Genomic DNA, 13636 nt, shown 5'->3' on the forward strand with positions numbered 1-13636 from the left:
TTGTCACCCACTTATTCCCCAGGCTTAAGGCTCTCCAAAGTCACACCGGCAGTATTATTTCCACATGCGGGAGAATAGAACCTCCCCCAACCCTGAAAGTTTTTATTCCTGCAGGGCTGAGGGGAGAGCCTTTTCCCTGTTGGTGTCTCCAGTGCTCAGCACAAGCTGTGGGGCAAAGTGGGCCTCCCTAAGTGCTTGGAAAATGAGTGATAGAGGGACAGCTGAATAAATGAATGAACTAGATACAGAGCCTGCAGCTGAGAGCCTCAAGGCTTATCCTTCAAATCTCAATTTAAAAACCGAAGTCCTAGGGGCTTCCCTGGTAGCGCAGTGGTTGAGAGTTCGCCTGCCGATGCAGGGGACAGGGGTTTGTGCCCCGGTCCGGGAAGATCCCACATGCCACGGAGCGGCTGGGCCCGTGAGCCATGGCCGCTGAGCCTGCGCGTCCGGATGCTCCGCAACGGGAGAGGCCACAACAGTGAGAGGCCCACGTACCACAAAAAAAAAAAAAAACACCAAAGTCCTCACACCCTAGTCATCACTCACACTCACCTCTCCCTCTGCTCACTCCCGCCTCGGCCTTTGCATTTCTCTCCCCTCTGCCTGGAACACTCTTTCAAACCCCAGTTATGGCTGCCTCCCCCTCCTCCCTCAGATCTTTACCCCATGTCACTTTTTCAGTGGGGCTTTTCCTACCTCCCTGATTTTAAATCTCACATCTTCCTTCCCCTTTTTATTTTTCTCCATAACATTTATCACGATCTGACACATGATATATTTTACTTGTTGGTTTCTTGTCTGTCTCCTCCTACCAGAATATAAATTTTGTTCACTGCTCATCTCCAACTTTGAACAAAGTCTGTGGTACACAGCAGGTGCTCAGTAAATACTTAGTGAATGAATAAATACAGAAACTCACTCTGTCCTCTCAGCCTTTTCCTGGATTTGTTCATTTCTCCCTCGACCACTCTCCGTCTCTGTTAGTCTGAGCTTCGACAAGAGCCAGGTCAATTGTCCCATGAGAGTAGCCAGACACCCCGTACGTGAGAATCAAGGAAGAATTATTTTCCCTGCTTATAAAGGAGAAGGAAGCAGCTGTCCCCCTTCCCTCCTTAAAAGTCTTCTTTTTTTCGGCCATGCCTTGCAACATGAGGAATCTTAGCTCCTGACCAGGAATCGAACCCATGGCCCCTGCAATGGAAGTGTGGAGTCTTAACCACTGGACCACCAGGGAAGCCCCCCTTAAAGATCTTCTTACTCCAACTTTTTGGCAAGTAAACAAATCTCCCCAGGAGTCAGATAGCTCCTAGCACACCTCTGCTTTTATGACTTGTCTCTGAGTTCTGGGGCTCATTCCTTCTTGAACCGTTGAAGTTCTTGCATGTTTCATGCTGGCCCGCTGAGGGAGCTGCTCCAGGCTCCCTGGCACCTTGGGGTCTTAACCTAGGAACTTTGTTCGGGCTGTAATGATTTGGGCCTCTCGGGAAGAGATAAGTGAGGTTTTATCATTCTTTTGGATTAGAGCAATTAATCCTGGTTCTATGAAGGATTCTGGTTATATGAAGAGTCTCAGGAAGATAGGGCTTTTTACCAGAACCCTGAGAAATCCAGAGAAGTTCCACTTCCCCAAACAGGAGGCAGGTGGGGATGAGAGCACATCTGGAGCTGGTCTCTGAAACCACTAGCCACTTCATTTCGGTTCAAAAAGTCAACATCCTGAATATAGATCTCACCTGGAGTTTCCACCCCTACCAGGCTAGGGCTGAAGGTTTTGGTCACTAGGAGTGGGTGCCCAGGAAAGGGAGGTGACACTCAACTCAATCCCTTTCTGTAGATGGGCCAGATCTGACCTCTGACCCATGAAAGGGACATAGATCATCTACAGCAGGGTGGGGGACAAGAAGGGGCCCAAAACCATGTCCGGGGAGGAGGAGGTGAGGACTAGTATTGCTGAGGCCCAGAACTCAGAGGGGGCAGATTTCAGTTTGTCCTAAGGGAGAGCTTCCCAACGGCTGGAGTGATAAGTGCCATGGGAGGTGAGAACTCCTTGTATTAGATAAATGCAAAGAGAAGCCAGAAATCCCCCGATTGGGGCCCCTGCAGATGCAGGATCTGAATGCTGGTGTCACAAACTCATGCTGGGTGTCCCCAGAAAGATCACCTACCCTTTTGGGCTGCAGCATCTTCAGCTACAATATAAGGATAAGTAGGATAATAATACCATCCCTGTAGGGTTGTTATGAGGATGAAACTAGATAATATACTAAATAAACAGCAAGGACAGCATGCTGGCACCCAAGGACTTCGGAAGCAGTGACTGCCACCACTAGGCTCAGATCTTGACTGCTCTTCCCTCATCGTGTGACCTTGATCAACCTGATTTTCTCATCTGGAAAATGGGGATCATGTCAGGATTATTATCGAGACTATTGGATCGTTAGGAAGATTCAACAAGCTAATTCATAGAAAGCTTTTAGAACAATGCCAGGCCCATAGAAAATGTTCAATAAATGTTGATATTGATATTATTACTACTAATTGTTCCAACGAGCCTTCCCTACAGCCCTGTAAGGTCAATAACATCATCCCCACTTCACAGATTTGGAAACTGAAGAATGTTAAGAAACTTTAACAATGACAAAAGCACCTACTCTGTGCCAGGCCTGTTCCAAGCACTTCACAATCCTCAATCCATTTATAGTCTCATAACCTCATTTATAACCTCATAACAACCCCATCATTTTCCCTATCTTAACAGGAAGCCATGAGGCATAAAGAGATTAAATGACTTGCCCAATGTCCTGGCAGTCTATGGTCTTCTGACCCCAGGAGGTGCAATCTGGCTCCAGCAATCAGTTACTTTTGTTGAGGGGTAGAGGTGTCGGATCACACCCAGGAAGCATCTTACCACCAACAACTGGTCTGGCCTAGTCCAGGGGGCAAGAAGGTGGGCCCGAGGGGAGACCCGGAGGTTCTTTCCTGCCAGGAGTCAAAGCTCAGAACTCGGAGTACTTCCCCCAGAAAAGGGGGGCCCAGGGAGAAGGGATTACCACAACTTCCCAGAGAGTTGCCCAGGGCTCCTATTCCCCACCTCTGCAGGGGGAAACCGCCTTGCAGTCTCCAAGAACCAGCTGGCTCTAAGTCTACCTCCCTAGGGTACCCTAGAGAAGCCACTGTCCTTCTCAGAGCATTCATTTCCTATGCGCTGGCGAGTGCAGACCCTGGAAAAGGGCTGTGACCACCCTGAGTCACACAGCTAAGAGGTAGAGGGTCTGGGAATCAAACCTGAGTGGGTCTGATACCCCTCATCTCCTGTTTTTCCCACTATTCCACAGTCTTCTGAATGTGCTTTGTAAGTTTCTTGAGCATTCTGCCAAGAGGAGGAAGTTAACGTTATCATTCCTAGTATTGCAACATGTGCCCTCCTAAGGGTGTATTCGGACAGTCTGGAGGAGGCATACATTTCCATATACATTATCTCTCCAAGCAATTTGTCAATTTCTGAAGCCAGAGAGTGGGACTTTGAGGACGTAGGTTGGAATTTGGGCCCAGGAGTCAGGTGGCTCCGTCTGTATTTCCTCATGTACTACCAGTGCAGTCTTCCAGAGGAATTTTTGAAAACTTCAGTTTCCTCCTCTGTGAGGTAGGATAGACACACTTACCTCATGGGGTTGTTGGGAGAATTAAGTGAGATTATGCATGTTAAGTGCTTAACACAGTGCCTGGAACAGTAAATTTGAAAAATGGAAGCTGTCATTACTATTATTAGTCTCCCACATCACTTATCATGAGGTTGGGCATCTAGTAGGTTCTTAGGACATCTTTTTTCTAATTTGTAAATTTTTACTTTTTATTGAAGTATAGTTGATTTACAATGTTTCAGGTGTACAGCAAAGCGATTCAGTTATACATGTGTGTGTGTATATATATATTCTTTTTCCAATTCTTTTCCATTATAGGTATTACAAGATACTGAATATAGTTCCCTGTGCTATACGGTAGGTCCTTGTTGTTTATCTATTTTATATATAGTTAATACATCTTTTTAGAATCAAATAGATTCTCCTTCTGAGTTGAGAGTCTACAGTGGGCTCAATAGAGCATGTCCACCTGACAAGGTGTCACTTGTGCTCTCTGACCTCCAGCCTGAAATCACTGCAGGAGTGAGGCTTCCACTGCTAGTAGAGGATGCTCCTGCACTTCCAGCCCCTTGTCCCTTGGCTCCCTGTGACATCACACCAAAGTGCTAGCGTGTGCTCTGAGGCATGTCAGGCGAAAAATCACAGCCGGATCTTCTGTGTCTCAGTATGAATGTGTGTGAGCAGGAATGAGACTGAGTCAGGTGCCAGGGGCCAAGCTGGGTCCAACAGGAAGGGCCCTGGGTGGTGATAAGCAGGAACAAGGGAAGGGGCACCGTGCCACACCACGACACACATCCTCAGCTCTCCCGCTTCCAGGAAGCCAGGTGTGGGGAGGAGACCTCCTAGTCATGACACACACTCCCCAGTGTGCAATTTCCTGCAGCCCCAAAAGTTCCATTGAGATGTGTTACATTGGTTTTACGTAAAGCCAAGGCCACCCCATCCAAACAAGAATTCAAGAGATGCAGTAAAATGGCCACATGTATGGCCAAGGGGATCCCTGCTCTTTTGGGGAGGTGCGGTTTGAATCAGGCAATCGCTTTTTAAATTCCATGGATCAAACACCCACAGCTTCTAAGATTCCAACAAATGTGAAAAGAGCAGGTTTCTATGATTCTAGATTCTAGGATTCTTTTGTCATTTCATGAAAGCTTATCAAGGCTGGAGCTGTGCCAAGCCCTGTGCTGGGTGCTGTGGACCTGAAAGGGTCCTCAGTCTGGTGAGGAAAGTAGAGTGACCAGACACTGTGTGGTAAACACTGTGAGAAAGGCATCATAGGGGCATCCAGCCGACATGGCCAAGGAATAATTCATTTTGCACAGAGGACAGTAAAGCCAACTGGGAAGAGTAGACAGCGGCCAGACTCAGAAGCTAACCAGACAACCTGCATGATCCCTCAGCTATATGACCTTGGGCAAGTCCTTCAACCTCTCTGAGTCTCAATCTTCTCACTTGTACAACAGGGCTACTATTCCCTATCCCAAAGGGACTGTTGTAAGGGTTAGAAATAACGCATGTGAAGGATCACAGCCTACACATAGGGGCTCAGTTTTTCTATTTCTTAGAAAAAGTGACTCCTGATGCATGTCGGAGGACAGGCAGGAACTCATCAAGCAGACCAGGAGGGAAGAGAGGCCAAGCAGAGAGCAGGTGCTGCACGTGCAGAGGTCCAGAGGCTCACAGGGTAGAAGGTGCTGCCGAGGAAGCTGGCAAGGGACTTAAAGGCCAAGCCAAGGAGCTTAGACTTGATTCTGGGGGCACTGAGGGGTCATAAGAGGTTTTCAAGCAGGGAAGGGACAGCATCAATGTGTGGGCTAGGAAGATGTAGCCTTCTGGCCACAGTGCACAAAATGACGTGGAGATTCTGCAAGGACAAAGACCAGTGGAGAGGCACAATAATGAACAGCCATGAGCCAGGGAACACTAGCCTCTGGGCCACAAGTGCCACCCATGGTAAGGATGTTGGCACATAGTACTACCCAGCCTGTGTGGGGCAACACGCACACGGATGGGGAGCAGGGCCCTGCCACTCTGCTGGAAGCTTTTGGAACACATGTTGCAGGTAACACAGCCTCAGTCATTCCTTCATCCAGCAAATCTTCACTGAGTACCTACATTGTCCCAGGCACTCTTGATGCTGGAGATTCAGCAATGAACCAGCCAAGGTCCCTGCCCTCATAGAGCTCATGTTTTAGTGGGGAGGTGGGTGCCTAAACATACTCACAGTTACAATTTAGTCACAATTGCTGTAAGAGCTACAAATCAGTAGCAAGTGTTTTGAACTGGAGGGATTCTAAACCTGGTCTCCCAGAGGAAGTAGCATTTAACTTAAGACCTAAAAAGTCTTGAGAGTTTGTCAGGCAAAGAGTGAGGGAAGAGAGCTCCAGGTTGAGCGAATAGCACGTGCAAAGGCTTGGAGAAGCAAAGAAGCCTGGCACATTTGAAGAACTGCGAGGCCAGTGTGGTTGGAACTCAGAGATGGAGTGTGGTCAGGGTGTGGTGCAAGACAAGGCTGGCGAGGTGCACAGGGGCAGACCAGCAGGGCCTTCCCAGCCATGTTAAGGGCAAATTAAGGATTCTGGGCACAGCTTGGCCTCCAACGCCAACCCACGCCATCCCACTCCAACCTACACCAACCCAAGCCACCTTTCATCTGCTCTTCTGGGTCAAGCCCCCTGACCCCAGAATAGCTCTCTTCCCATGACCTTCCCTCCAGTCAAGAATTTTCTCAACCATTCCAAGTGTCTCTTGTCATCACTTCCCAAGAAATTCAGTTCCTGGGGGACCAAATCCTGGCTCTCCCATGAAGCATTTGGCAAGGTTTCAGGCACCATCAGGTAGCCCATGTTATGCTGGAATATTTACTAAGTGAATGAGTGTTATTATCCCCATTTCATGGATAAGGAAACTGAGGCTTGGAGAGAGAAAGCACACACAGTAATCTACCCGTGGAATTTGGGGAGCTACGTGGCTGTTAGGATTCCATGATTCTGATCCTATGACAGGGAGAGAGGATGCTAAGGTTTAAGGAAACATGGAGATTTCAGGGTTCCAAAATTCCACGATCCTAAGCCTTAGCGCTCCAATAAACCAGGTTCCTGATCTGTGCTACCTAGTCCAAGCCTGGAGAGGCAGGCACCATCCACGAGCCCTTTTCCACCGGGTCTCCTGGGTCCCACCTCTTAGACCAGCCAAAGGATGCAATCTGGGCGCCCCCCGGTGGCCAGGAGAGAAAGGGAAGGAACGCGGTAGTCAGGAGCCTAACACCCAAGGGCAAAGCTCTGAGGCAGGGACAGGACTGAAGGCGGGGAATTCCAGGCCCCGCCCCAGAGCAGACTTCCTGCTTGGCAGACTGCCTGAGCGAGCTGAAGCGGCGGCTGCGGCAGGGGACCCCAGGAGCCATGGGGTGCACGCGTGATGCCATCCTGGATGCGCTGGAAAACTTGACCGCTGACGAGTTCAAGAAGTTCAAGATGAAGCTGCTTTCAGTGCCGCTGCGCGAAGGCTACGGACGCATCCCACGGGGGACGCTGCTGCCCATGGACGCTGTGGACCTCACCGACAAGCTCGTCAGCTACTATCTGGAGGCGTACAGTGCCGAGCTCACGGTATTCGTGCTGTGCAACATCGGCATGCAGGAGGTGGCGGAGCAGCTGCAGGAGACCTTGTGCAAGGGTGAGTGCGCCCCCTCCACACAGGGCCAGACCAGTATCCCCTCTACACCCTCCTCCCAACCCAAAAGTTCGCCTCTGCTGGAGCTTCCGCTTCCTGTTTCTCCTACCCTTTAATAAAATCCTCCTGCTGGGGAGGCTTCCCGCGCTTGGTACTGACCTTGGCTTCCGGACCAAGAGACCCCCGAACCCAGAAACACTTGGGAGACACCACTTAACATTTTCTTACAGGCCCCGGAACCACGCCAGCCGGGATCAAGGCCCCTCCCCAGACAGCAGCCAAGCCAGGTAAAGCCTTCAACGCCCAACCTCACCTACCTGGGCACCTCACCAGCCCCGCCCCACCGTACCCCTGCACAGCCTCTTGTCCCAAGGCCAGGAGCACCCAAAGAGCACAAAGCTAGGCCAACCCTTCCCACCCACCTACTCACACACCTCCTGGGGCTGAGCCTGGCTGGGAGGAAAAAGGGAGACAAAGTTAAACTCATCCCACTATAGGTAGAGTCCTGGTGGCATGCCCACCTTGAACCCCACCGCTTAGGGTTGCATTCAGGGCAATTTCTAAAGAAAGCCTAGTGTTCAAGAGGGACAGGCTCCAGCACCCACCCTGGTCCCAGCTCATCCCCTCTCCTCCCTCCCGCCCCAGCACTGCACTTTGTGGAGCAGCATCGGGCGGCCCTCATTGCGCGGGTCACAGACGTGGATGGGGTGCTGGATGCCCTGTACGGGAAGGTCCTGACAGAGGACCAGTACCAGGCAGTGCGGGCGGAGTGCACCAATTCTAACAAGATGAGGAAGCTCTTCAGCTTTGCTCCAGCCTGGAACCTGACCTGCAAGAATCTGCTCCTCCAGGCCCTGAGGGACACCCAGCCCTACCTGGTGGTCGACCTGGAGCAGAGCTGAGGCATCTTTCCCAGCAGCAGTCCCACAGACAACCCCTGGCAGTTCCAGCCATCTTACCTGGAGTCTGATTTTTTAATATACATATGAAAATCCAGCTTGTATTTGGTGTGTCTTCCTACTTCCAGCCTGGAAACTCATGCAGAGCTACATATCCAAGCGCCGCAGTGACTCAGATGAAGCTCTAGCCTCCGCCTGTTCCTGGGGCAGCAGGCTCCCCAAACACTTCATCCTTCCTGCCTCAGTCACCAAGGAATGGTCCCTCACTCACCATTTGGTGGCTCCCTTAATGCCACCCCACAGGGTCTGCCCCTGAGACCTGTGAACACAGGTTAGTCTTGTGGCCAAGGTCTAAAAATTAGAATAGAAATATGTACAAAGGGCCTGGAACTGGGGGGGGCCAGGCTTGACGTGCATTTAGAAGCAGACTCGTCTGCCAAGCTTCTCTTTCGTTTTTTCATAGGAAAAAAAATTGCAAAATGAGAGCAATTTTCAGGGGAAGTGACAAGAGTACCATCTAAGCAGGAAAGAGCACAAGCCACCGAGTGTCCCTAGGGCTCCTTCTGGCACGGACACCAGCAGGCGTCACTCCTCCCTCTGCTCCTTCCCACCCGCTCCAAGAGGTTATAGGTTACACTCTGCCCAGAAAACATGCCAATCACAAAAGCAACTTCAGGAAATGAGTTCTAGTAGCTGTTCCCTCTCTCGATGAAATTGTGCCCACAAAAGAAAATAGGAGTATTTATTTCCACAAAACACTTAGGGAGCCTTTCCAGAGGCTGTTACGGAACCAGATTCTAGGACCACATCCTGAGTACACTTTGCACCCAAATTCTTTCTGGCCTGCAGGGGGTAGATGCAAAGCAACAGGCAGGCCCCAAGGAGGCCAGATATCCTATCCTTAGGAGTCAGATCATCAGACTCGGCGATCCAGATATGAGGGTACAAAGTGTGCCGTTCACAACGACAGACCAGCACAGAATGGAAAAGCTGTATGAAGGCTTCACTTGGAACACCCTCCCTAGACATAAGAATTGACAGATGCAGTGTTTATCCCCCTCCCCCCACCCCACACAGTCAACACTTCCCTATTCTGATGACCAGATCACCAGAGCAACAGGAGAAAACAAGTTGTTTACTGCAGGAGGAAGCTACCAAAAAGCTAAGCTAATGACCACTGTCAAGGCTACAGTGACATGGGACTGCTCCTAATGCCATTTAGGACTCCAGGAGGAAAGCTGAGCTTCCGCAAAAGTGGGAATCAGCCCGAACACTCAGGATCCCGTGGGCTTATCTTCTTTGGCCAAATACCCCATAAAATAAGTGATGCTCCCCATTCTACTCTCAGCCCTTTTCTACCAAGTCTTCTTAAATCTTATAAACCAAGCCTCATTCAATCCCCGAGATGTGTTTGCTCACTTATGTTCTGAAGGACCTTGCCATTTCCCAAACTGAAGTTGTCTTCCTTTTACTATCCCTGTATCTCGACATATGGCAACAGCAGCAGCCTAACCAGAAAACAAGAAACACCAGCGTGTTCCATAAAGTTTAGTCAGTCTTCCAACTTACATCCAAACACCTTCCTTTTCAACTTCACTGCCCCCCTCTGGCGTATGCCTTCATGTCTTACCACAACAGGCCTCCTGATCTCCCTGCTTCTCGTCAACCACCTTAAAGGGCCTGAGTACTGAAAACTGATGATGGAAATGGACTCCCTTCTAACACTAGCACACCTAAGCCCCGCTTCCAACCTGACCCTGAATAACCCCATCCAACCTCTCCTACCTTCCTCTTCACATACCACCAGATCTCAACACTACTTATACACCCTGCCCTATCGCACGCTGATCCAGACTCTGGATACCTTGAAACCCACCTGTCCTAGCATGCCTGGAGAGGGCCTTCCTCTGGGCTCCAGTGGCATTTTCACCTAGGTTCCCTGTGGTAGAGCAAACCATATTGTCACATCTACTTTCACACAGGACTCTCCCATTAGATCCCCACAAAAAGACATCTTTTCAACCTCTGTACAGTGCCTTGCATGTGAAAAATAATAACATCAGTTACTGTGTATGTCTACTGTCCTAACAGAGGATTTTTTTTTTACACTTCATAGGAACCTAATGCTTCTCATGATATGGAGCCATAACACTTCCTTGCACAGCAGATGCTCAAACAGAGCAGCTACAAAAACTAGTGCAAGCCTGAGGCAAAAGACACAGTTCTAAGAAACAGCTCCCCGAAGTTGAAAGACTTCTTGGGGGCTTTCTTTTTCCTTTTTATTTGGTGGGGGAGGCGGGGAGAAGGGTGAGGCTCAGAGTTCTACCAGCCACAGCATATTGGTTAAGGACACACTTCTGCAGCCAAAGGACAGATTCAAATCCCTGCTCTACCTCACTCACCAGTTATGAGACTTAAGGCCAGTTTGTACCTCAGCATCCCATCTATAAAGTAGGGATAACAGGACACAGCTCATCACCTAAAATCAACTGGCCCACAGTGAGCACACACTGGTGTCAACAGTGATCTCCAGGATGTTTCTGTTCCTAGCTGCTCAATGGCTTAGGCTCCTCAGTCTGAAACAATCAACATTTTCTGCTCAAACCTCTAAGCATCACAAGACTGGAAAAAAAAAAAAAGCAGATCAACAAGTAATGTCCGCTGGGCCTGTGCTAATAAGAACAAAAACCCACATCCAGGACCCAGCCTTCCACGAGTGACCTTTTTCTTAGCTCCTGGCTTAAACTGTCTACATGAACAGTTCTGTACAAAACTGAGTTCCCCTTTCCAGACATGACGGGGGGAATTAGCAGAAAAGGAGTCTCTGCAGAACTTCAGAGCATCGCCAGAGGTGGCAGCACCCCACCAGGACCTACACACTGAGTTAGAACCGACGTGCTAACCACATTGCCAAGCGATTCAGGTACGTATTCAACTTACATGCTGCTATAGCGAGAATGTGGCTCTGCCACCTCAGTCAGCCTGTGACAGGTTTGCAGAAGCCTTCTCACAGAGGGATGTGCCTTGTCACTCAGGGAAAGACTATACAGGATGGGCCCATTTCCCCTCAAATTCTGGTTTAAGAGGGGAGGAAAAAAAAAAAACAGCCATCAAGCTAAATCTGACAGGTTCGTACCTCAAGCAGGCTGCAGTGAGGCCCTAAGGATCCTGCACGGAACAGCTACAAGGAATCAGTGCAATTGTGCAACACTGCCACCCTGAGGTGCGCATGCAGAATGCTACCTGGAAAGCCTGGTTCCTGCCTCCCTTCAGTTTCTTCTTCCCATACCCACCCCACCCTCCTTGGCATTCTCTACCGGCAATGGCCTAAAGCTCAGTTCCCCACTACACACAAGGAATCCCCTATCTTCGACCGCGTAGTCCAAGCTCCCTTCCTGTCTCCAATCCCCACACTGGTGGCTCTCAATTATCCTTCATGTTAAAGGAGCCCTTCATGCTAGCACTACAACCCCAAGACAATCCAAGGAGCTGAGAGAGCACAATCCATCCACAGAGCACTATTTCCAGACCCAAACTCCTCTGACATACTTCTGTTCCTCCCTCAAAAATATTTAGGAATTTTAGGGCTTCCCTGGTGGCGCAGTGGTTGAGAGTCCGCCTGCCGATGCAGGGGACGCGGGTTTGTGCCCCGGTCTGGGAAGATCCCACATGCCGCGGAGCGGCTGGGCCCGTGAGCCATGGCCGCTGAGCCTGCGCGTCCGGAGCCTATGCTCCGCAACGGGAGAGGCCACAACAGTGAGAGGCCCACGTACCGCAAAAAAAAAAAAATTAGGAATTTTAAATTCAATGGTCTCTTAAAACTCTAACTGCTAACACCATAGGATTGAGGGCCAAACAATTTCTACAAGCCCAAAAGTCAAACCTGCTGGCAAGATCCACTTGACACTACTTCCTCATTTCTTAATACCCCCAGCACCAGGAAGATTACCGTCTGCATGGGGAGCTGAACAAGATAATTTTTGTGGAAACCTAAGTCTGAATTATTTCAAAATAAAATTTAAAGATGAAAGGAAAGAGACTAAGTATTGAGGGCCCAAAGGCAAAAAAGGGAGTCTGAGTTCTGAAAAGACTGGAGAGGAATGGCTGCAGATGGGACCTCACACTGAGCTGAGCCTCTCACAGACTAGTAGAGGGAGTGAGACCTGGTTACAAAACCCCTGGTGGAAGACTGACAGGAAACTGGAAGTGGGAAGCAACATGCCTAAATAAAGATGTTAATGTGTTGAGTCTCACAGGAGCTGGACCCAGCAATGACTTAACCTCAGCCCTATATCCAAGTTACTGAAATCCAGCATGTGATGGGGAAAAGGTGAAAAGCCTGAGAACTAAACCAGTGGAAACAAACAGACCCGCAGCACACTTCTCCCCACCACAACCTACCCTCCTCACTTCTCCCTAGTCAGCCTGTCCCAATTCAAAAAGCCAGGCGCCTAAGTGCTTCCAGACTGCAGGCCATTTTCCATATTCAGTAATAATGTATTCTTTAGATCTCTAAGGACTAGCCTAAGATCCTCATCAGAGAAATATGACTGGCTATTACTGGCCTAGTGCTTACAAGGGAATGCAGCCAAGAGCAGAGGGCCCAAAGTCCAACCCCCTTGAGGTCTCACTCCTATTTTCTCGCCAATGGATAAGCTGGCACCAGAACCAACAACATTCCCTCTGTTGCTAGTTCTGTCGTCATCCATTCTTTTCTCCTGGAAAAGGACTCCAAACTGGATCTACCCACTAGACACTTGAGACTCTATTTTCTTTTACTTAAGAGCAAAACCAATCACTGAAGCCCTTTAAAGGACAAAAACTAAATACTAACAGTCCCAGTCAGTAACTGGGTCTCACCCAGAGCTTCAACCTCCTTCACCGCTAGCAGTAGGGATGAAGGAACCACAACCAAACCCTAACACCAGAACCCTACCAGGTGAAGCACACACAATAAACTTCTCAGACATGGATAGTGCCATTCAAACCAAGCATCACTGTTAAGAAAGCAGAGGCAGCTGAACACACCAGGGAGAGAAACGATGCCATATCCTCGGCTCTAATTCTGAGGGTTTCTCAAGCGTACGAAGTTCAGTAAGCCAAAGGAAAGCACTGCCTGGAGCAGCTCAGCCATTCTCCACCTACTCTTGGTAGAGCACCTCCACACAGTAGGGAGGATAAAGCAGCTATTCCTTTTGACAAAGCCACAGCTTCCATCTCAAGTCACCAGAGATTGGAAGACGAAACAACTCCTAAGAAGAGAACACTTACAGCATACTTGACAATTTTAAACCAAGAGAAAAAGCACTTCCCACCAGGGGTCCCAGGCACTCTACGAGCTGTGCTTCTGACAGCAAAGAAGCCTGTTGCTGTTGGCTATAATTTTCAGTTCTGTATAACTAAAATTCAACTGCTTGGCAGGGA

General features: G+C 49.4%; 1 protein-coding gene across 1 annotated transcript; it reads left to right on the forward strand.

Moving 5' to 3' along the window:
* The first annotated feature begins 6997 nt into the window (after positions 1-6997).
* Positions 6998-8343, forward strand: LOC115861242 (apoptosis-associated speck-like protein containing a CARD). The gene is made up of 3 exons (XM_030871845.3): positions 6998-7316; positions 7544-7600; positions 7959-8343. The coding sequence occupies exons 1-3, from the start codon at positions 7043-7045 to the stop codon at positions 8213-8215; spliced, it is 588 nt and encodes a 195-aa protein (XP_030727705.1). The 5' UTR covers positions 6998-7042; the 3' UTR covers positions 8216-8343.
* Positions 8344-13636: the final 5293 nt, after the last annotated feature.

This window comes from Globicephala melas, chromosome 15 (genome assembly GCF_963455315.2).
Source record: "Globicephala melas chromosome 15, mGloMel1.2, whole genome shotgun sequence".
Classification (NCBI taxonomy): domain Eukaryota; kingdom Metazoa; phylum Chordata; class Mammalia; order Artiodactyla; family Delphinidae; genus Globicephala; species Globicephala melas.

Bases quoted from the DNA above. Each gene is read 5' to 3' on its own strand.
- LOC115861242 (XM_030871845.3), top strand. From the start codon at position 7,043: ATGGGGTGCACGCGTGATGCCATCCTGGATGCGCTGGAAAACTTGACC. The intron at 7,317-7,543 runs GTGAGTGCGCCC...ATTTTCTTACAG, and splicing joins GCAGGAGACCTTGTGCAAGG to GCCCCGGAACCACGCCAGCC. The intron at 7,601-7,958 runs GTAAAGCCTTCA...CTCCCGCCCCAG, and splicing joins CCAGACAGCAGCCAAGCCAG to CACTGCACTTTGTGGAGCAG.